The sequence below is a fragment of the Haliotis asinina genome, chromosome 2 (genome assembly GCF_037392515.1).
Source record: "Haliotis asinina isolate JCU_RB_2024 chromosome 2, JCU_Hal_asi_v2, whole genome shotgun sequence".
NCBI lineage: Eukaryota > Metazoa > Mollusca > Gastropoda > Lepetellida > Haliotidae > Haliotis > Haliotis asinina.
In genome coordinates this window covers 84,668,366-84,689,804 of record NC_090281.1, presented here as the reverse complement: position 1 = coordinate 84,689,804, position 21,439 = coordinate 84,668,366, and the positions used below count along the sequence as shown (strand labels likewise).

Genomic DNA, 21,439 nt, shown 5'->3' with positions numbered 1-21,439 from the left:
TTCACCCAGTTAAGTCTCTGTAATTCCCGCCTAACTGTTTCATTGCATACCTGAGGACTTCCTCTGCTAATCATTTCATTTCTGATGTTCTCAACACTTTTCAATTTGCCCCTGCTCACAATCTGCCCAAGTCTTCGGCGATCCACAACACTGAATTTCCTAGGCCGACCTGCCCCTGCTTTGTGCTCTATCCCGGTTCCTGTTTGAATATTCTTCAAAGTTCTGTATACTGTAGACAGAGGAATACCATGTCTACAAGCTAACACTTTAGCATCAGCTTCACCCCTTTCAAAATCATCTAGAATGAGCTTTCTTTTCTCTCTTGCTGTAAATTCTGCCATGTCAACACAGGAAGCCGGCTGCTCAGACAAGGGAGATAACTCTTGACGTAATGAGCTGCCTTCTAAGCCTTCAAGAGTTGTCTCCCTTATTTAGCATGCTTAGTGCATAGTGAAAGCCCTTTTCCCAATCTTAGCATCATTAGAAAAAAAACAAAGATTTTCCCAATAATTTCTGGGAACACTGTACTTGACTGCCATGAATTGTAGATGATAGATGAATGATAATATGTGTTTCCTTCACTGATTGTATATTAATATATTCACCAAAGTGTATCAAATTTTATAATAAGAAAATAAACAAAACTCCAATAATTACTATCTGAATGTTGCATTTTATTTTCATATTTTATAGTGGAAAAGAAATGTTCAGTGTTTGTGATGCATTCTGTGTTGACACGTACTGCTTAAATATATGTTTGGCAAGCATTATAACTGATTCACATGACATCAGATTGTCAGACTCGCTTACTTTGCTGACACATGTCATCATATCCCAGTTGAGTAGATGAATGTTCATGCTGTTGATCACTGAATTGTCTGGTCCAGGCTAGCTATTCTCAAAAACGTTCATAGACCTGCGAACACCTTAAGCCCATTTGTGACACATTGGCTACGATCAAAGTTAAGAATTCTTAGGGCTACAAACGTTTCAAGAATAAGGGCCCAGATTCAGCATTCAGCCATAATATTGCAAAGTGAGTAATTTAAACATCATCCCACTATGAATAGGTTGATATTGACCATACATAACGACTACATTTGTATTGTTGAATTTACTATCACAGTCAGTGGCACCATACAATGTGAATGAGTTGGCTGACATGTCATCAAGAAATCTTCAAAGAGCAGTTAGAAGTGGAAAGCATAAGAAAAGTCAGATTTATATATGTCAACTTCTTTATTGTGGATAACACCACATTTCGGAGCATGTGCTTGCTCCTGATGACAAGATGTCGTGTAATTCACAATAAAGTTGACTTCCATAAATCTGGCTTTTCTTATGTCATCACTAGTATATTACAGGATGAAAGTACTTTTAGTTTTTCTATATCTTCTATACACTGTCATTAAATCTTTAACAAAATATGCTAGTGGATGACTGTAGAGGAATCACTAGAGTTCATAATATATACAATCATAGTTCCAACACTCTCGGAAAACCTGTTTACTCACCAATTTGTATGCAGAGCAATAAATATATTTTTTTTATTTCATACTCTTAAGTCATGATTTCTGTAACACCACACACCAGTTTCCCTGATCATAGTAGCTCCTCACAATCTGTGCCCCACCCACACTCTGACACAGGGCCTGTAGCTCACCCTCTTTAAACACATGGTAGAATCTATGAAACGCACTGGCATCTGCATCATTCTTAACATTAGACTTTGTCTTCTGATTTTTCAGCTGCCATGGCACGAGTAAGTCTTGCTCCTTAAAGTTTGTCCTGTTGATATGAACAGCTAATCTCTTGCTGGTGGTGCTGCACTGATTACTAAAATCTACTGATAAATCTGATTCAGAATGATTCTTCATGGTTTCTGTGCTGTCAGTATCCAATATTTCAGTAGTTTCAGGAGTTCTTTGAACAGACACTGACTGGTTCTTCCTATCACCTTCTGACTCCATGGAAAAATGAAAATCAACTTTGTTAGTTCCGGACAGTTCATCAACAGAACATATGAAACTTGGAGAGCAATTACCTAAACACTTATCTTCACCTCCCCGGCTCTTTCTTTCATGCAGATCAACATCAGCTGTGGCTCCATCACATTTAGTATTTCTATCACTGTTGCCATCATTGGGTCCAAGCATGCAGTCCGGATGTGGGTTTGTACCCTCACAGGGTGCATTCTTGCCCACTGGGGTTATAGTCTTGCCTTCTGCCTCGGTGTTCTTCTTGTCTGGGATGGTAGTCTGGCCATCAGGATATGTGTTCTTGCCCTCAAGGGTTGTGTTCTTGTCCCCCTTGAGGTACTTGGACTTGACCTGTTTCCGCTCCTGTTCCATGGCCCACACATATATAAGCAGCTGACCCCCGGGGCGTAGGATCCTGAGCAGCTCACCCACAGCTCTCTGTCTTCTGGCCTGTTGTTTTATAATACCAACAGTCAGTACAACACCAAGAAATAGCTGGGGATTTTAGTTGCTAAAAAACAGATCATCACCTTTGAGCTCACTTTGTCAATATTTTAATTAAATCATATCTTCTGCATCTGAATTTGTTTTGAGCATCAATGTTATACATCTAAAAACCAATAAACATGCCATGTCACACTGGTCACATTTTATACTTTGCCAAATGAATTAAAAAACCCAAGACTCCTTTCATTCATGTAATGCCGGGGGATATAGTCGACGCCTCGTCTGTCTGTTCGTCATCATTTTGTTTCTGGAGCATACTCAGAAACCGTTCAATGTTTTAGACCAAATTGGATAGATATAATAATCTCAACCTATAGTTGTGCCTTTTGCTATTTACAGAGTTTTGGCATTTTTATTTTTAATTAAATCATATCTTCTGCATCTGAATTTGTTTTGAGCATCAATGTTATACATCTAAAAACCAATAAAAATGCCATGTCACACTGGTCACATTTTATACTTTGCCAAATGAATTTAAAAACCCAAGACTCCTTTCATTCATGTAATGCCGGGGGATATAGTCGACGCCTCGTCTGTCTGTTCGTCATCATTTTGTTTCTGGAGCATACTCAGAAACCGTTCAATGTTTTAGACCAAACTGGATAGATATAATAATCTCAACCTATAGTTGTGCCTTTTGCTATTTACAGAGTTTTGGCATTTTTATTTTTTTTGTATTTCCATGGAACATTTTGGTCTAAATGTGGGGTGGGCTTCGTTTCCGGAGCAGAACTAAAAAAAGGTTCAATATTTTTCTGCAAAACTTAGGAGATATGTGTGGCAGGCCTTTTGATATTTACAGATTTTTGTGATTTATCATTTTCTTGGTTTCCATGGAAATGTTTCGGACTTCGTCTCAAAATGGAGGGATGGGCTTCATTTCCGGAGTAGAACTAAAAAAACATTCAATATTTTTCTGCAAAACTTGTTACATACATGAGTCAGAACCTAAAGTGGTGTCTTTTGGTATTTACAGTTTTTTGTGATTTATTATGTTCTCGGTTTCCCTGGAAATGTTTCGGAATTAGTCTCAAAATGGAGGGATGGGCTTCGTTTCTGGAGCACAACCCAAAAGTTCTAAATTTGGCAGATTTGTAGGGGACACCCTAAAGTGGTGCCTTTTGCTATTTAGAGACTTTGTGATTTATTATTTTCTTGGTTTCCATGGAAACGTTTCAGACTTCATCTCAAAATGGAGGGATGGGCTTCGTTTCCGGAGCAGAACTCAAAATCCACTTTTTTTTTGAGCAAAACTTGGTAGATGTATCAATCAGAAGCTAAAATGGTGCCTTTTGCTATTTACAGGTTTTTGTGATTTCTTAGTTTCTCAGTTTCCATGGAAACGATTCAGACTTTGTCTCATAAGTGAGAGGTGTGTTTCGTTTCCGGAGCACATCTCAAAAAGTTCCTAATATCTGTCAGCAAAACTTGTTAGACCCCAAAGTGGTGCCTTTTACTATTTACAGGTTGTTGAGATTTATAATTTTCTGGGTTACCATGGAAATGTTTTGGACTTTTGGAGGGATGGACTTTGTTTCTGGAGCACAACTCTTCTAAAACTTCTAAATATCTTTCTAGAAAACTTGGCAGATATGTAGGATAGGCCCTAAAGTGGTGCCTTTTCCTATTTACATACTTTTGTGATTTATCATTTTCCCAGTTTCCATGGAGACAATTCTGACTCTCAAAATGGAGAGATGGGCTTCGTTTCCTGAGCACAACTCGAAAACTATTCAAGATCTTACATCAAAACGTGGCAGATATTTGAGACAGTCACGCCTTTTGCTATTTACAATGTTTTGGCAGTTTTATTTTTCCTGGTTTCCACTGAAACAATTCTGACTTAGTATCAAAATGGAGGGATGGGCTTCATTTCTGCAGCTCAAGTTGAAAACTATTTGATATCTTGACAGACCACAAAGTGGTGCCTTTTGCTATTTACAATGTTTTGGCATTTTCATTTTTCCTGGTTTCCATTGAAACAATTCTCACTTAGTCTCAAAATGGAGGGATAGGCTTCGTTTCCAAAGGACAACTCAAAAACCATTTGATATCTTTCAACAGATCTTGGCAGATATATGAGACAGATCTTGAAGTAGTGCCTTTTGCTGTTTACAGATATATGGCATTTATATTTGTCATGACTTCAATGGAAATGATTCAAACTTAATATATCTAAGAAAACATCAAGTAACTCTCACATGATTTGTCCTTTCAAATATGTAGGGGCCGGGGGGATATGTCATATGTTATATTCTTTTCAAGCCTTAAAAGAATTCTTTATGAAATCAATAACTCACTTGTAAAAGTTTGTCTAATTTACCCTAGAAACCTGAGATATGTGAAGCCAGGTGAACCATAAATTAGTGTCGAAAAATGATGAATGGCAGCTGTTACTGAGCTGTTCTTACCTGAGTTGAGAGATGGTGTATGACGGCTATACATAGACACACATCAAATGTGTCTGAACGAAGCGGAATGGACAGTACATCTCCCACAAACACTGGGAAGTTCCGCAATTGACAGATGCTGGCCAGATTCACACTTCTGTCAGAACCAAGCTGCAACAGAAATCAGTTAACAATACAACATGGATCAAGTGAGTGAGTGAGTGAGTTATGAGATGTTTGTATTTTTTTCTTTTGAGGTGAGGTGAGGTGGGTTTAACATCGCACTTAAAAATATTTCGCTCATACGACGTGTATGCCTGTGTATGTGTGGCTGCTTCTAGTAACCCTGACTTAAGCTGGTTTTATAGTGCTAGCTCACTTAGATACCATGCAGCAGTTAAGCATGAATATCCCACACAGACACATCATAATGACTCCGAGTCAACCAGTCCTTGTACCGATTAAAACCATGCGGGACTAACAAGTACCATATTTTAGCGTCTTTTGGTATGATGCAGCTTGGGTTTGAACCCACAACCTTCCTCTCTCTGGGCGGATGCTCTATGCACCACATTATGAAGGGTAGTTCATTTCTTTTCAGCAAATAATCAAGAGTGGACTAGACAATCACATGGCATATTTCTTGACACAAGAAAGCACAAAACACAAAACCATCTAGATCACCTTGTATATGTTGCTGTTGACACCCAGGTATTTTCCGTTGCCACAGCCGATGTCTGCAAGGAGAGTACCTGTTGGCTGTGAATGGATGAACTCGGCTATCTGGGGCCAGGCAGAGTGTCGAGTTCCACTGAAGTGATCAGCTATATCTTCATAAACCTACACACATGACAAACATTTAAAATATGATCAATTTTAATCACAACGAGCACTGTTAATACTTGCACAACTTAACATGCTATGACGCTAAAATCCCATAATTCTGTTTTCAGGGCAGAAGCTGTATCCAATGGTCAGTTAGTGAATGGAAAAGGCACCGGAAGCGATAAGTGGTACCTGCTACTTACCTGTATTCCAGGTAACAAATTATTGACATTAATGTGACACACTACTGTCCATAATTCATTATCTGGAAACATCTGGAAACTTAAGACTATAATATATCAATGTCAAAGTATGGGAGTTCATTAGGAGTCATGGAAACCATCACATCAAAGAGTCTTTAAAATTTCCTGAACCCCAATGAGCATCATCAGAATTAAGTTTACCCACCTGGTGAACATGTTCATGTTCAAGCAGAACAGCGGCTGCCTCTGTGTCTGGCAAAAATGGACTGAAAGGTAGAATATCAGAATTGAATGCAAACACAATATTAAACAAAAATTTCAAATGCCTCTCTGCTTTCCTGTTTTGTGTTAACCATGTTAAATAAAAAAGAGAACTATTAATTCATATTTGACATTTACCTTTCTCTCTGTTCCTGGGTGACATCAACTCCTATAAATACAGAATGAATGATGTTTAGAGTATTTACACAGAAAGACAGTTTCAAAATTAATGGCTCTGAAACATCTTAAAGTTGCTGGAAGCTGACTTACTGACTGAACTAATGTAGAAAAAATAGGGAATAGTTATTTTTGCCTTTTTCAGTTAGTACAGATATGAAAATATTATTAATAAAATCTACATATTTTAGATATTAAAATACCTTCCTTACCACACCGCTTATGCATATTACTTCATGTTCCGCTTAAAAGAGATGAGACAGTTGTTGATTCGCTATTCTCTAGAATGGTTACCTCATGTATTAATGAATAGGAATGGAAGTGAGTGATCTCCCCTCCCACACAAACGCAGACTATCGAGAAAATTCCCTTTTACTGAACAGGTCCGAAGACCCCAGAGACGAGAGGAGCATCCAGTATTTAAATATCTAGAATTTAATCTATTTATAACTTACCTTACAATACAACATATGTCATATTAAGGATTTCACTTTCTTAGTAAAGTAAAAATTCTAATATTTTTTTTGTTGACTTTATGTGTTGGCAAATAGGTACCTGACTTTGAGGCTGTGGGTTCGAATCCTAAATGGGGCTCAACTAAAAAAAGTACTAGAACTTTACTAACAAAGTGAAATTCCAAATATGACATATGTTGCATTGGACCACTTTCTAAATGGCATCGTGTAATTATACCTTACAATAGGTCTTATGCATATGGATTCAACAGTAGCATGTCAGTGTCAGGCTCCCGAGGACCGTCACACAACAATACGACCACATGCCAAGGGGAATCCAGGAAAACTAACTGAAACGACAGGCAGGTAACGCCTGGAACAAGAGACAGATAGTAACCCATACAAAGCCAAAGGAAAACAAGCACGCCCAAGGCATGAGCTATCCTTAAGACCAGAAGGTAAGGAGAAGTAGTTACCTAATGGGAGGAAGGTTGGGTGAGAAGCTGGGCAACCAACCGTGGACCAAAAGACTGAAGACTCTCGATGTCCTCTACTGCTAGATCCTGCAGGTAGTGGCTAGCGAAGACTGCAGAAGATTTCTGAAAACATCTCTCGATTTCTGTTGAGAGCGATGTTGGAAGCCAAGGCCCTAATCTCGTGATGATTTTTGGCTGAAGGTTGAGGAAGATCTTGAGCATCGTAAGAAGCCAGGATGGATGTACATAGCCAAAGCACAATGGTTTGCCAGTGCTGTAGTGGCAAACAGAATGAATAGCCTCTTATGAGACTTCCTCATGGGCACTGACTAGGCAATATGCATCTTAACAGCACACACAGGACAAAGCAGTGGTTCCTTAGCATCGTGGGGTCCTAAGAAGGAAGACAATGGAGGAATGGAGAACATTCTGTCCAACTGTCCTGGTAGTTGATTCTTCGCCACAGAAGCCCAAAGAAGTCCCAAGGAACAAGACCATGCTGGGACTGCTCAAAACGCACCCTGGTGACATCAGTGTGATGATCTTGCTGACTCTAGCCGCATGGCCAGTGCCAGGAGAAAAGCTGTCTTTCTGGAAAGGTTCTCAAATGAAGCAGTGTCCAAAGGTTTGTAACGAAGAGCCCGCAGATGCTAACGAACGATATTAAGGTCACAAGAGGGAGAACAAAACTTGACCTTCTGATCCTTTAGCTTGAAGGCTTTGTGTATTGCTATAAGCTCTGGCATGTTGGATATCTGCTTGTCACACTTGACCACCAAATTAGAGTTAAGAGCTGACAAATAAGTCCCTACAGTGTTGCCCTTGAGACGCCGGGACTTCCTAAGGAAAAGGGGGAACTCTGTGATGAACTGAGGAGAAGCTTTCAGTGGGTCCTTAGACTTCTGTGCACAAAACATCTCAAAAGACATCCACTAGTGGAAACTCAGAGTGCATGAACAATAAATTTAGCCACACGTGTGGAGAAACCTTTGGCCTTCAGTGCTTTCTGCAAATGGTCCAACCATGCAGATGGAACTCAGATGGATCGTTGTGCAGTTGGAGACTGTGACGATGCCGGAGCAGGTGAGGCCACTCTGGTAACTGCTGTGGAATTCCGTTGGCGAGGCAGCGCAGGTTTGGAAACCACATCCTGGTTGGCCACCATGGCACAACCAAAAGCAGATGAATCCTCTCCATCTGCTTGACCCTTGTATCACCACTGGCAGCACAACTGTGCATCAGAAAGGCGTACGAGTCCAGACCTTCCCAAGACAAGGACATGGAATCAACTGCTCACGTCTTCGGATCTGGAATCGGAGATACGCACAATGGGGACTACAAAAAGGTCGATCAGAGGACGGCCATGATTGAGACAAAGCAAGTGGAAGGCTTCTGGAAATAGCATCCACTCTGTTGCTGATGCTTTGCCTGGACATGAAAGAGCATCTGCTGGATAGTTCCTGCACCCTTGAATGTGCACAGCTGTTGCTGTGATGCCGTTGTCGTCCAGGATACTGGCTAACAGGAATATGTGTTCCAACAGCTGTTTGGATCTGGTCGCTACTTGGTTGCGAATCAACTGCACCGTGGAATAGTCTGATGCTATAAGAAGTCTGGTGTTTCTATGCAGAGGCATCCAAAGTCATATGACTAAACCTAGCTTGGCATTGGACCACACCCCTGAGGTGGTGTGGCCGTTGAGGTGTGCACCCCAACCGAGGAGCGATGCATCTACGAAAAATTTGTGATCGTGGACAAACTCTGTTAAAAAGACTCCTGCACAAACATTCGACTCTAGAGTCCACAAGCGGAGGTAAGGGTGGACATGCAGACGTAGAAGAAATCTCATATGCAAGTCATCCCCTTGAATGCAAGGCAGGAGGAAATGCTGCTACGCTAGAGCATCAAACGACCTCCGAGTGTCAAGACCAATGCTTAAGTGAGGAGACCAAACAGGGACTGCCACTGCCTGAGCATAAGAAGCTGGAACAGACCTCGACTGGCAAAGTTCACACCTTTCTTCAACCGATCCTACGGTATCCTGACAAGGTTGGAGTGAGTCAGGAACACCCCTCCTATGAACGTCAGTTCATGGGATGGCTCCAGAGGAGACTTCTCAATATTGATAATCCACCCCAATTGCTCTAGGAGATGGATGGCAAAGTCCAACTGTTTGTGTTGCAACTGGGGGCCGAGGGGGTTCATCAGACAGGAGCACCTTCCACTGGTCGTGGGACCTGTTGAAAACAAACCTCAGGTACTTCCTGTGATGATGGTAAATGGGCACATGCAGGCAGGCATCCTGAAAATCAACAGAGTCTCAGTGTTGTCTGCTATCAGTGACTGCTGGTCTGGAGTATACACGCATGACTGTTGTAGTCAGAGGAGGTGACACGACGACTGGCAACTTGTAGCCAGTCCTGAAGATGTTGGTTACAAGAGAATCTTCCAGGACTGTCCAGTTGGGATAGGAGATCCCCAGTCTCACATCTACTGTGGTAGGACGAACATATCTTCACTGACCTCAGTAAGGGCGCTTCCACCTACCCCTGCTGGGTGTCGCAGGGAGCTCCCGGGGACGATCCTGCTGGCAGAGCTCACCATCAGAGTTGCTCCTGCCATGACCATGTCCTCTGCTGAAGGCACTACAAATGGACTACCCTTGTGGAACATACTGGCTCTTCCCTCTGCCCTTCGAAGACGCCTTGCACATGAAAGGCAGAACTCAAGTCCTCAAAAGTAGACAGGGACACCTCAGTGTTAGTAAGTTCCGCATGTTCTCTATATATGTCCAGAAGCTTGATGTGAAAGGGGCTCTCAGGTACTTCCTTTTGAATTATTCTTGCCACGTACAAGGGTCCAGGCATCCAGAAAGCTGCACAGTAGTTGTCTCAGCCAACGGCACTTAAAGTTGTGCCGTAAGTCACATAGAACTTTCCCCTGCCATTAGAATAAAGTAGGAGAATGATCAATCCTAAACGCACTATCCTCCGTTATATCCCAGGCTGCTGCCGAAGTCACAGACGTGAAAGCTGAAATAGGTTTTAACATCCATTTATGTTCAGTATTGATTGCAAATATCTTCAAATCCTGCACATGATAGGAAGAGTGGGGAGAACTTGATAAGCACTTCAGTGATTGATCACGCTCGGCCCCATTATCTGTGGAATCAAAGCTATGGATCTTATAGTCTCAGCGACAGCACTGGCAACCATAGGATGAGGCAGCAAGAGCAACTCTGGAGAAAACCTACTGGCTCGGTAGTCAGCAAATGGCATCAAAGTCAGCAACGGTTTATGCAGCAACTCCATAGAGTCAGAGGGATGAGCCATAGGTGTTGGCGCTGGAACCATAGTAGATGATGCAGAAGTTGGCACTGGCGTCAGCACTGTTGTCGGCAAAAGGAGCGCCCAAGGAAGCTTCTGAAGCTGATGAGAAAGGGCCTCAGGTTGTGATAAGTCGACGAAGGCGTCCAATGAGTGCTGAAGTTCAGACGTCTGCCTACATGGCGTAGGAGTAGAGTCTAAGTCGATGAAGAGGAATGGTTGTCCAGTGTCTGTGGCAGAGAGGAGCATGAGCACAAAGAAGAAGCCGGGGAAAGCATCTTTCTCTTGAGCTGTGTAAAACATTTCCTCTTCGCAACAAGAAGCTCTTCAAAGTCGGGGATGGACAATAAAGTACACTGATGGTTCCGCTCAGTATGTGTACAGGATACCATGGCACAGTTCCGACACCAGGGATGGGGGTTGTTCACTGATTTCTGCACTTTGCAGATGCAACAGAATTGTTGCATCATACACACAAATCTGTAAATAATACATAAACAGCAACAGAAAAAAACTTTCTGGCATGCTCAAACAGGCGGGACAGTAGAGAATAAACAGCCAAAATTGCTGCCTCCACTGTGCCGAGAAGAATGTGAAAAACAAACATAAATTAGGATATAATGTGACAAACACTTACAGCAAGCAAGAACATTATGATGAAAGAAACATAGCAGATTACAAAACACTACAACAGCCAAGCGGAGGGATACTAACAACATGGGAAATACACCAAAGTGAGAGACACGAGGTAGCCAGATAGGTGATGTTAAAGTATTTTCTTTTTCCACAAATAAAGGAGAAAAAGTTATAAAAAACATACCTACCAGATACAAGCAACACCTTTAACAGTGATAAGGTATCAGTAAGCAGCAACTTCATGAAAACAAAAATGTCTGACTAGCAAAACGCTTAACTAGTAAAAATGAATTTTTCTCATAGTTATTGCTTGCACGAGAGGGGAGATCACGTCACTTCCATTCTTGTATGCTCATCGATACATGAGGTAGCCATTCTAGAGAATTGCGAATCAATGACCTCTTTTAAGTGGAACTTGAGGTAATATGCATAAGACCTATGGCAATGTAAGTTAAACATATATATATTTATGAAAACAATGTCTTAAAGTGACATGTTAATTGTAAATTTACTACTCAACAATGATTGGGTATGTACTGCTTATCAACTTTTGGACTGTATAAGACTAACAACTTGGTGATGTCATACAAATAGTATTACTTTTTGCCTTGGACCTGCCACATCTTCATGAAAATTAAAGTATATAATAATAGGTTGATAAACTTGGTAACCTTTGAAATGGTTTGAAATACCTCATTATCTCTATGAAAACTTGAGAAGTTTAATTTTATTAGGACAATTGATCACAACAAACCTGCAAGTGGTGTCAGTTTCCTGAAAGTGAAGGATGTCCGTGTCCCCCTGTTGACAAGTGTTAGACCCCCATCAGGGGTGGGGACTATGTCGGACTTCCTGGGGGTGATACCATGTGACCAGATGTACCGAGAGTCTCCAGACATCACCAGCAGGCTCCTTTGGGGTAGCAACACTGACAAGTGTCGACCATCATCAGGATGCCGAAAATCCATAACAGCCTTTATTCAGAAACACAGACTTGTAAATTACAGCTTTTCCTGACTCAACAGCTGAAGTACAAGATCCATGTGATCACATTTCTGACAATGGAATTTTAGCGACATACTGCAACAAATTCCTTCTGACAATGCAGGTATGTACATATAAAATTACACAGGAATGTAAAAGTAGATTTTCATTCAAGTCAGTAAAGCCTTGTTATCAAATCCGTAGGTGACCAACAGATATACTCAATATAATGATATCTGCAGTTCTAGGAAAATGTGATGCTGGTACCACACAGTAGTGGCAATAAATACAGAATAACAGATGTTTATTGTAGCCAGGATATAATATAAGATGTAAATATATTTTTAAGAGTTGTATAACGTTATGGTAATACACTGCACTAAAATACACAGAGCCATTGAGAATGTAGTCAAATGCAACATGTTCAATTTGGGGGTACGGTCTCCCAGCAAAGCACAGTCTTCTGCACCATCCATGACCTGGACCCACACCCCCACAGCCTTGCATACCCTTGCCAGTCAGTTGTCTGGTGGCTGGACTGGATAGATGGCTGACCCTGACGAGGCGCCAGACTCTGAGGATGTGGGCACTAATCACAGACAGGACACAGCCCAACAAAAGTATGACAATGCACACCCCACAAAGAGAATGCAATCCCAAAGACACATATGTTACTCTAAAATCTTGAATTGACTACTTTATACATTAGGTGGCTAAGCAAAGCAATAGTTTACTCTGTTCACTCTCTCCCTAAATCAAGGAGGTGAGTGAGTGAGTTTAGTTTTACGCTGCTTTTAGCAATATTCCAGCAATATCACGGCGGGGGACACCAGAAAATGGGCTTCACACATTGTACCCATGTGGGGAATCGAACCCGGGTCTTCGGTGTGGCAAGCGAACGCTTTAACCACTAGGCTACCCCACCGCCCCAAAATCAAGGAGGTAGTAATGAATCATCAACCACTGTCATGTTGAACTACACCAGTCACACATAAAGTGTTTATTCAGTAGGTTACCTGAGAACCGAGACTCAGTGACATGATGCCGTCTTCGAATGCTGGGGGTGTGTCAACATGGGGAGGAATACCTTAGAAACAAACATCAAGAACTAGTCAGGCCCTGGGCAAAAACTTATTTCTTCAGTGTTAATGTCATGTTGTGTAAGAGTTAATGCTATGAACAGAGATATTTGATGGCTTAGTCTGGGTCTGACAAACTAGTGACTGATATTATGAGCATCAATACAAGATGCTGGATTACAAAAAGACAACACAACAAACTGATCGATTAAATCAACTCTCACAACAGGCACAACTTGCTGTTAACTTCTTTCAACATGTATTTTTGTTTGTTTATATAAGATCAACACAAACACACAATATGCATGTCAATATTGAAGAAAATGAAAAGAAAGATAATAAAGGCAATAAGGCAATAGTGGTTTTATATTTGTGAAGTGAAAAACAATTATCATTATGACAGAAACCACTTTCCATGATAATAATAATGATTACAGCTGCCCTTTAGGAACAATACTTCAGAATGCATGGCAAACAAGAACTGTTTAATGCACATGACAATATTCTGAAATAAACTGGTACCTGATACAGGAATCAGACTACACACAGACTTCAGATATAAACTGGAGAAGAAGTAAATTAAATACATACCACATAATGCAAAACCTAACAAGTAATGGATCTAAAATTGCAAAAATGTTAATAAAAGAAGGTGTTCTTAATGTATTCTTTTTTCTATTAATTACCTAAATGGATTTAGAAAATTCTTTCTTGTTGTAATTTCGTCAAGACTGTTTGTGTGGAACTTGTGTCTGTTCTAAACATAGTACCATGTATTACAGCTCTAGTCCCTCAATTACCTTGCCCTGGTTCATACTGATTGACAGTCAGCTGATCAGGGTAGTGCTTGACCACACCCATTTCCATCGCTCGTGAGAGGAACTCTCTGCAAGATTCTGGAACACCCTCTGGTAGTGGGTCATTGGGGTCAACATTGTTGATGCCATATTTGAACTCATAGCCATAATGTTTAACTCTACGATGCTTCAGTGTTCTCTGAGCTGAAAGATAATTCCCTTGAATAACAACATTGTCAGGTGCTAAAACGTGTTGAGGTGTTGTTGGTTTTGACACAATGTTCTCGATTATTACATCTATAAGTGACATGAAATCATGAGTTTGTTTGTGTTCTTATGCATCTTCTTGCATTGGTCGAGTCTTAGGCTGGTGTTATAGAGCTGACAAACTGAGATACTAAGCTGCAGTTTAACATGGACATCCCACTCAGACACAGTGTACTGACCAGCCCTTCTACATATAACTCCAAGGCAGCTTACAGATGCAAGGACACCAAAGAGTTTAAAAGGAACTTGAATGAAAAATTGTAGAGCAACAAGAGCTATGACTTTGATAAATGATACACCATCACAAAGTTTATAAATGTTTTAACACCTCTGTTGTACACAGAAGTCAGGCTGTATGCTTAAAGCTAAAGTGGTAATACAATTTGTTGGCATGTCTGCTACATGAAACATCAGTGTACAGTTTCTGTTACTATAAAACATAAATCAGATACCTTCACTGCCTTGTTCATTCCAGTTGATCTGGTCCAGTAGATTCATCTCCAATTCTGGTGTCACAAAATCTGGCAGCAAAACTAAACCTTTGGGCATCTCCCTTGATGGGGCAACACTGGCAGGAACTAAATAGTAGAAAAATGATTATATTTGAGTAACAAAGAAAGAAAGATGGGGTTTCCATGTCTTCCTTACAACAGGACAAATGTTTTTTCATATGCATAAGCGTAAAGAAATGTAGACTGATGCAGAGAAATATGTACTGGTGGAATAACAACCATTTTTCAAAACTCAATAAGGAATCAAACCCCAGATCTGTCGGTGATCCAAAAATCTTTATGTGTAAATTTGTTGAAAGACTTAATGATTGTCTCTACCAAGAGTGGCACTCATCCCTTCATGATCACAAGTCACTGTGTTTCTATTACTCTCATAAATCTTTGTTGAACTGTGAAAAATATCTTTTGTCTAATATTAGTAAAGAAAATAAACCAACTTTTACAATGCTTAGATCAGGATGTAGTATATGCAGTTAATGAGAAAAGGTCTGGCTAGTGTTAATGATAATGTTGTATTATGTAAGCAATGAGAAAAGGTCTGGCTAGTGTTAATGATAATGTTGTATTATGTAAGCAATGAGAAAGGTCTGGCTAGTGTTAATGATAATGTTGTATTATGTAAGCAATGAGAAAAGGTCTGGCTAGTGTTAATGATAATGTTGTATTATGTAAGCAATGAGAAAAGGTCTGGCTAGTGTTAATGATAATGTTGTATTATGTAAGCAATGAGAAAGGTCTGGCTAGTGTTAATGATAATGTTGTATTATGTAAGCATTGTAAAGCTGTTGAAGATGAAGTACACATTATATACAACTGTAAGTTCTATGACAGCCTTCGCCAACGTCTAATTCCAAAGACATCAAGTGGGCATTATATTTCGATTCAAAGTCTCTGTTCATCATCAGATACCAATATAATAAACAACCTTGTGAAATATTTGAAATATGTTTATTCAGCATAGCACTGTTAGCACAATCATTTTTTTTCTACCCATGTTGCATACCCAATTGGAAATTCAACCATACTATATCCTATTTCATATAATGGTATGTTTGCAATGTTTAGACCAGGGTGTAAAATACTCGGTACTCAATCAAACCAGAAAAGGTTTGGATACTGTCAGTGAAAATGTTGCTGATGTATAATTCTAAAGTCATCAAGTGGAAAATATGTCTTTGTCGGAAGTCATTGTATACTCCTCAGATATTTAATATATGAACAACTATGAAGCATTTGAATTATGTTTATTCTGTGACGCAGTGTTAAAGAATGGTCTCCTTGACTTATGGTATGGACACATCTGATAATTCAACTATATAATGTACCATCCTAAATGAACCTATGTTTTGGGTTTTGTTTGGTGATATATTTGATAGTCAGTTGATCAGAAAAATGTCTGTGTTAGTGTTGCATTGTGTAAGCACTGTGAAGCTGTCGAAGGTGATGTCCATGTTACATACAACCAGTCACTTTATCTCCATCCAATGACCTCCGAGTGTATTCTCCAAAATACTGCTAGTAGAATTTGCCTCTTTGACCGATATTATATACATATCGGGTAATGCATCTATACTATGCAGTATTTGGTACTGTAGGTCGAATGCCCTTATAAAGTTATACACAAATAAATAAACTATCTATCAAACCCCAGAACCCTATGCTCTAGAGTCTATTTACATGGGATTGAGTGATTGAGCTTAGTTTCACATCGCTTTTAGCAATATTCTAGCAATATCGTGGCAGGGGACACTTTAAATGGGCTTCAAACATTGTATCCATATGGGGAATTGAACCTGCATCTTCAGTGTGACAGGCAAATGCTCTAACCACCCCACCGTTCTGACATGGGTTTGAAACAACAACTGTCATTTTTGTCTGGAATGAGGTTTTCTGTTACCTTGGCTAACATATGACGTGTAGAAATATACATCTTGTGATGAATTTTGTCCTTTACGGAACAAAAATCCATTGGCAGCATGAAATGCCTTTTGAGCATCATCTGTCAGAGAGAAGCAAACAAAGCAGTATGGTTTCTGTGGGAGCATGATGATCTCGGTGACTTGTCCATGCTTGCTGAAAAGATCGCAGACTTCCTGTTGAGTGAGTCCATTGTCTAAACCGGCATTATTGACACAGAGAATCTGCAACAAACGTAGGAATACTAGAATACAAACCTGGTTTCAGCTGTGCCATACTAACGGTGGCATACTATAATGACAACATGATCTGGCCACGATACCCACTTTAGGGATACCATAAGGTATCAGTCAAATCGCGCTAGATCGACTCAACAAGGTAAGTTACCAATGATAATGTGCAAGATATATGTTTCTACCTTTGTTGGAGTCTCGGACGTGGAGATGCCATCGTGTTTAAGGAGTGTTATTCGAGATTTTCCTTGCTTTTTCAAGATCTTTCGCTCTGTTTTCGATAATTTCTCGTGTTTCGTGGGCGCCGCCATTTTGTTTCACATTAAAAACCGGATGTCCTTGCTGGTTGTGTTGCTTGTTATGCTTAAAATAACTAGAGTTTCAGATTGACTATTTGCTATGCAATAAATACAAATGCTCGTATATATTATCACATAATTTGCCACATTATTTAAAAAGACAAAGTATTTTGTTATTTTAAAACTGAAATACGTGTTTTGTCCGGTTGTTAACATCCGTCTGCAGTGTACAGGTACTCTCAAAACTTTCAGTTAGATTCAACTCGATACAACCTTGTCTTAGATGATATCAAATAATATTCTCACTATTTCGAAATCTGTAACCAGTTTACGGAAAGTGAATCTTGTATGAACGCCTTAATGACTTATAGGTTCATTAATATATCTTTAACGAATCATTAGAGGTTATTTTCAAGTGACGTCATTGACGAAATTTCCCAGAAGAAAATGGCGTCCATCTGTATTTCGGCGGATGCTTGCAAAGCTTGGGAAAAGACGGGCAAATCAGAATTGTACGTTCTTTAGGTCGCATTTTTATTGTCTTAGTCTCATATGAATGCCATATAACTGTGCTTATTCATCTTATTTAGCAAACATTTGTTTAAAATTTACTTGTTGATTATCGACATGCTCGCTTGTAACATTACAATTTTATACAATTGCAGCACAAATGATATGCCTTTTAGGGCAAAAGTGCGTTCAGCGTTACTGTCGAGAATCATGGTGAATAATGTTAAAGGTTACATACACATCCCCACTTCTTGTGACAACGTACTCAATAGTTTATGATCATCTCTTAGTCCCATGTTATTTCGTGATGCAAACCACTTGTCAAAGCATGGTTGTTGAAAGAGGGTACCAGCCGACATTTAGAATTAAGTATTGGAAACGAAGAAAGCTTACAACACTTGACATTTTTAAAGATGGACTTTTATGATGATGTTTGTATTCTGGCATTGCCAAAAGGGCGAAGTTTTATAAATCATAACTCATGAACAGATATGAATGTTTTATTTGACAGGAACCTTTTGGGTTAGTTGATGACATGTTGGGCTAGAGTGCAGTTTACCGGGCGCGCGACCCGGGATTGCTGAGCGCTCGCTAATGAGCGCGCTATAGTGATAGCGCGCTGTAGAGCTACTGAACTGTCTCACTTTACCGCGCTGATGTATCCTTACGGTTAGGGACCCCCCCTTCTAGAACCTTAGGGTTAGGGACCCCCCTTCTAGATCCTTAGGGTTAGGGACCCCCCTTCTAGATCCTTAGGGTTAGGGACCCCCGCTTCTAGATCCTTAGGGTTAGGGACACCCCCCTTCTAGATCCTTAGGGTTAGGGATCCCCCCTTCTAGATCTTTAGGGTTAGGGACTCCCCCTTCTAGATCCTTAGGGTTAGTGAGTAAAGGTTAGGGTTGGCAAACCTTAGATGCGATTATATCCATATATCCATCCACGAATCGAAAGTCAAACGATAAACGTCATCATATATCATAGCTTCGCTGGATTGGCTGCACAACATCTTGAAAACAATGCCTAGGTGTGGGTTCTCGCTTTGATGAATGGGTAGGCGGGGCCTAGCTCTGCGCATGCGCAGTAGATGAAAACAAACCATAATAGTTTGTTTTCATTCACTGCGCATGCGCAGAGCTAGTGGGGTAATGACCCGTTAAACGAGCACTAACTAACTGTGATCGCACTGGTGGTCCCGAGGTAGCGTGTCCGCTAATTAGTCTAATTAGAATCCCACGACCCCTGCTGAGAGCGTTCGAGCCCCGCCAGCACAGCGAAAAAAATCGGAAAAAGCGCGCCCGGTAAAGTGCACTACTCCCACATGTTGCATGTTTAGAATGAGAAATCACCTACAGTTATGTGGCCTGTATCAGCTGTGCTAGGCCACTGTATCCTGGAATGTCAGAGTACACCATTCAAATGATTCAAGCATCACAATCATTACATCAATATTTGTTTGATTAAAGTGGGTCCTAGTCAAAATGGCCACAAATCTTCCGAGTCAAAATGGCCACAAAAAACTCAAAATGGCCACAAACCCCTAGTCAAAATGGCCACACCAAAAAGTCAAAATGGCCATACATTATTTTATTATATTTATACTTATTTGTAAAAAGAGACATTATAAGTTAACACATCGTGTCAAGGAAAATACAGGGTTTTATCAGTCCTGAGTAAGGTTGTATATAATACAACCTTATGAGGCGAGGGGAATACACTTAACACACTTTACAGCCATGATAGAGATAAGTGATATCATGGTCATATCTGTTCAGCATTATATAGTAATGTATCATGACACTGAGTTGAGTCAACTGAGTCAAGTAAGTAAGTTGCCTACTTATTGTATTGTTATCATAACACTACCAAATGATTAACGGGTCTTGAAATAACACCTCTAAGTATCAAGGAGACATTGATTAAACATCTCCAAGTTTTAAGAAAGAAAATATTGCAATGTTTCAATTACACATCTACAAGTGGTAGATAAGAAAACATTGCTAGAGTACCTTTTGGACATAGATTTATCCACTAGACTCCATCAGTAGAGGTTTCCCCTTCTTTGAGCCAGTCTCAAGAACGGTGAACTTCTCATCCACCTCAGTCTCAAAGTATCAATTAGGAAAGTACATCAATAATAAACACCATTTTGTTGTGTGATATATCTTCTTTTGTCATTCTCACACTTTGATATAAATTAATACAAATGTCATGAGCATTAAAAACTAATAAAACAATGTATGGCCATTTTGACTTTTCTGGGTGGCCATTTTGACTTTTTTTGTGTGGCCATTTTGACTAGGGGTTGTGGCTATTTTGACTTTTTTGTATGGCCAGTTTGACTAGGGTCAGTGTGGCCATTTTGTTGTGTGGCCATTTTGACTTTTTCCCGACTAAAATATTGTAACACTCAGCACATGGTCAGTAATAGTAGCATTTTCAGATATGTGAAGCTCCACAACTCAATTGCATAGTCTTCATTCTTTGACTTCCAACTCCTCACCTAGCAGTCGTAATAATATGTTTGTTGTGTATGAAAGTGTAAAATGAAAACGTGTGTTCTTTTTCAGTGTAAAGCAATGCCGAAAGCTACAGAGCGAGAGCAATGGTTTATGGGAGCCAGGGGAGAAGAGTATGAAGCGAGCAATGTACGAGCTCTGCTGGAGTGTTCTTCGGGGCCATCTCAAACAAGACCAAGCCCTGGCTGCTCTAGGAGATCTAAATGTGAGTACTCTAGCTATACATGAAGCAAAGAGTCAGATCAATAAATGTCACAGGATAATTGTCTTCAATTGGGTGCTCTCAGTTTTCTTATTGGTGGACAGCTGGAGTTTTCAGGAAACAACTGCAGTGCTATAATGGGTTTCTCAAAATATTCATTTATTTGGAGGTGATAAAAGCATGGTTACCATTGAAGGACATAGTGCAGGGTCTGCAGATTATGGCTACCATATTGTGTCATCACTCTCAGAAGGATTATTCATACACCATGGATCACCCCTTGGGCATTACAGTCTCATCATCAAGGGCATTTTACCAAATTCAGCAAAGATCTTGGTTGCAACAGCTCCAGTGATCTTCAGAAACTTAAGCAGTGCTTACAGACGAAGAAATGGAGAGAGATAAGAAATAAGAAATGGCAGTTGCAAGACTAGTTGTGTTCCTTCGGGCATGTGTTTGTCCCCAGCAACTGACGGATTCTTTTTGGAAAAGCACATAGATATTCTGTCTAAGGAAGCTGAACTAATGGAGAGGTCTTTATTGTTGGATTAATAATGGTTAAGAGAGGTTCCCTGGTATCCTTCATCCCATTATGTTGATAACACCAAAAAATGTAAAACAGTTTATTAACAAGAACATCAATTTGGTTGCCAGCAGTATCATTGCACACGAGTACTACCTTTGGAATGACCCTCTGGACATAAACGCTACACTTTTTGCTTGTGGTTGAGTGTAGCGTTTAACAGCATGTAGATGAACCATACCAAGACAGGTCCTACCTTATTATTTGGGGTAATAATGACATAGCTGCCCATACCTTCAATATAGCTTCATGTCTGGTTATCAGGATGGACAGAGTCTACTTTTATTCATTTGATTGTGTATCAA

The 21,439-nt window shown here is 40.1% G+C and overlaps 2 protein-coding genes across 2 annotated transcripts in view; one reads left to right on the top strand and one right to left on the bottom strand.

Moving 5' to 3' along the window:
- Window positions 1–653: 653 nt before the first annotated feature.
- LOC137274470 (alkylated DNA repair protein alkB homolog 8-like) lies at window positions 654–17,359 on the bottom strand. The gene is made up of 11 exons (XM_067807672.1): window positions 17,210–17,359; window positions 16,772–17,015; window positions 14,815–14,940; window positions 14,099–14,299; window positions 13,236–13,306; window positions 11,990–12,209; window positions 6,304–6,334; window positions 6,110–6,170; window positions 5,561–5,716; window positions 4,898–5,047; window positions 654–2,429 (listed from the first exon to the last, which is right to left on the bottom strand). Exons 1-11 carry the CDS (start codon window positions 17,333–17,335, stop codon window positions 1,566–1,568), a joined length of 2,250 nt encoding a protein of 749 aa, XP_067663773.1. The 5' UTR covers window positions 17,336–17,359; the 3' UTR covers window positions 654–1,565.
- Window positions 17,360–17,712: 353 nt separating this feature from the next.
- The window catches only part of LOC137274467 (THO complex subunit 2-like), a 56,899-nt gene continuing 53,172 nt past the window's right edge, over window positions 17,713–21,439 (top strand). The window contains exons 1-2 of the mRNA XM_067807664.1: window positions 17,713–17,835; window positions 20,401–20,554. Of these exons, the coding sequence (XP_067663765.1) occupies window positions 17,771–17,835; window positions 20,401–20,554 (219 nt within the window). The 5' untranslated portion in view covers window positions 17,713–17,770. The remainder of the gene's footprint in view (window positions 17,836–20,400; window positions 20,555–21,439) is intronic.

Excerpts from the sequence above, each read along its gene's own strand:
- LOC137274470 (XM_067807672.1), bottom strand. The coding sequence starts at position 17,335 with ATGGCGGCGCCCACGAAACACGAGAAATTATCGAAAACAGAGCGAAAG. Across the intron at positions 17,016-17,209 it reads CGTCCGAGACTCCAACAAAG|ATTCTCTGTGTCAATAATGC; the intron begins GTAGAAACATAT and ends CGTTTGTTGCAG. Across the intron at positions 6,335-11,989 it reads GAAACTGACACCACTTGCAG|GAGTTGATGTCACCCAGGAA; the intron begins GTTTGTTGTGAT and ends CTGTATTTATAG.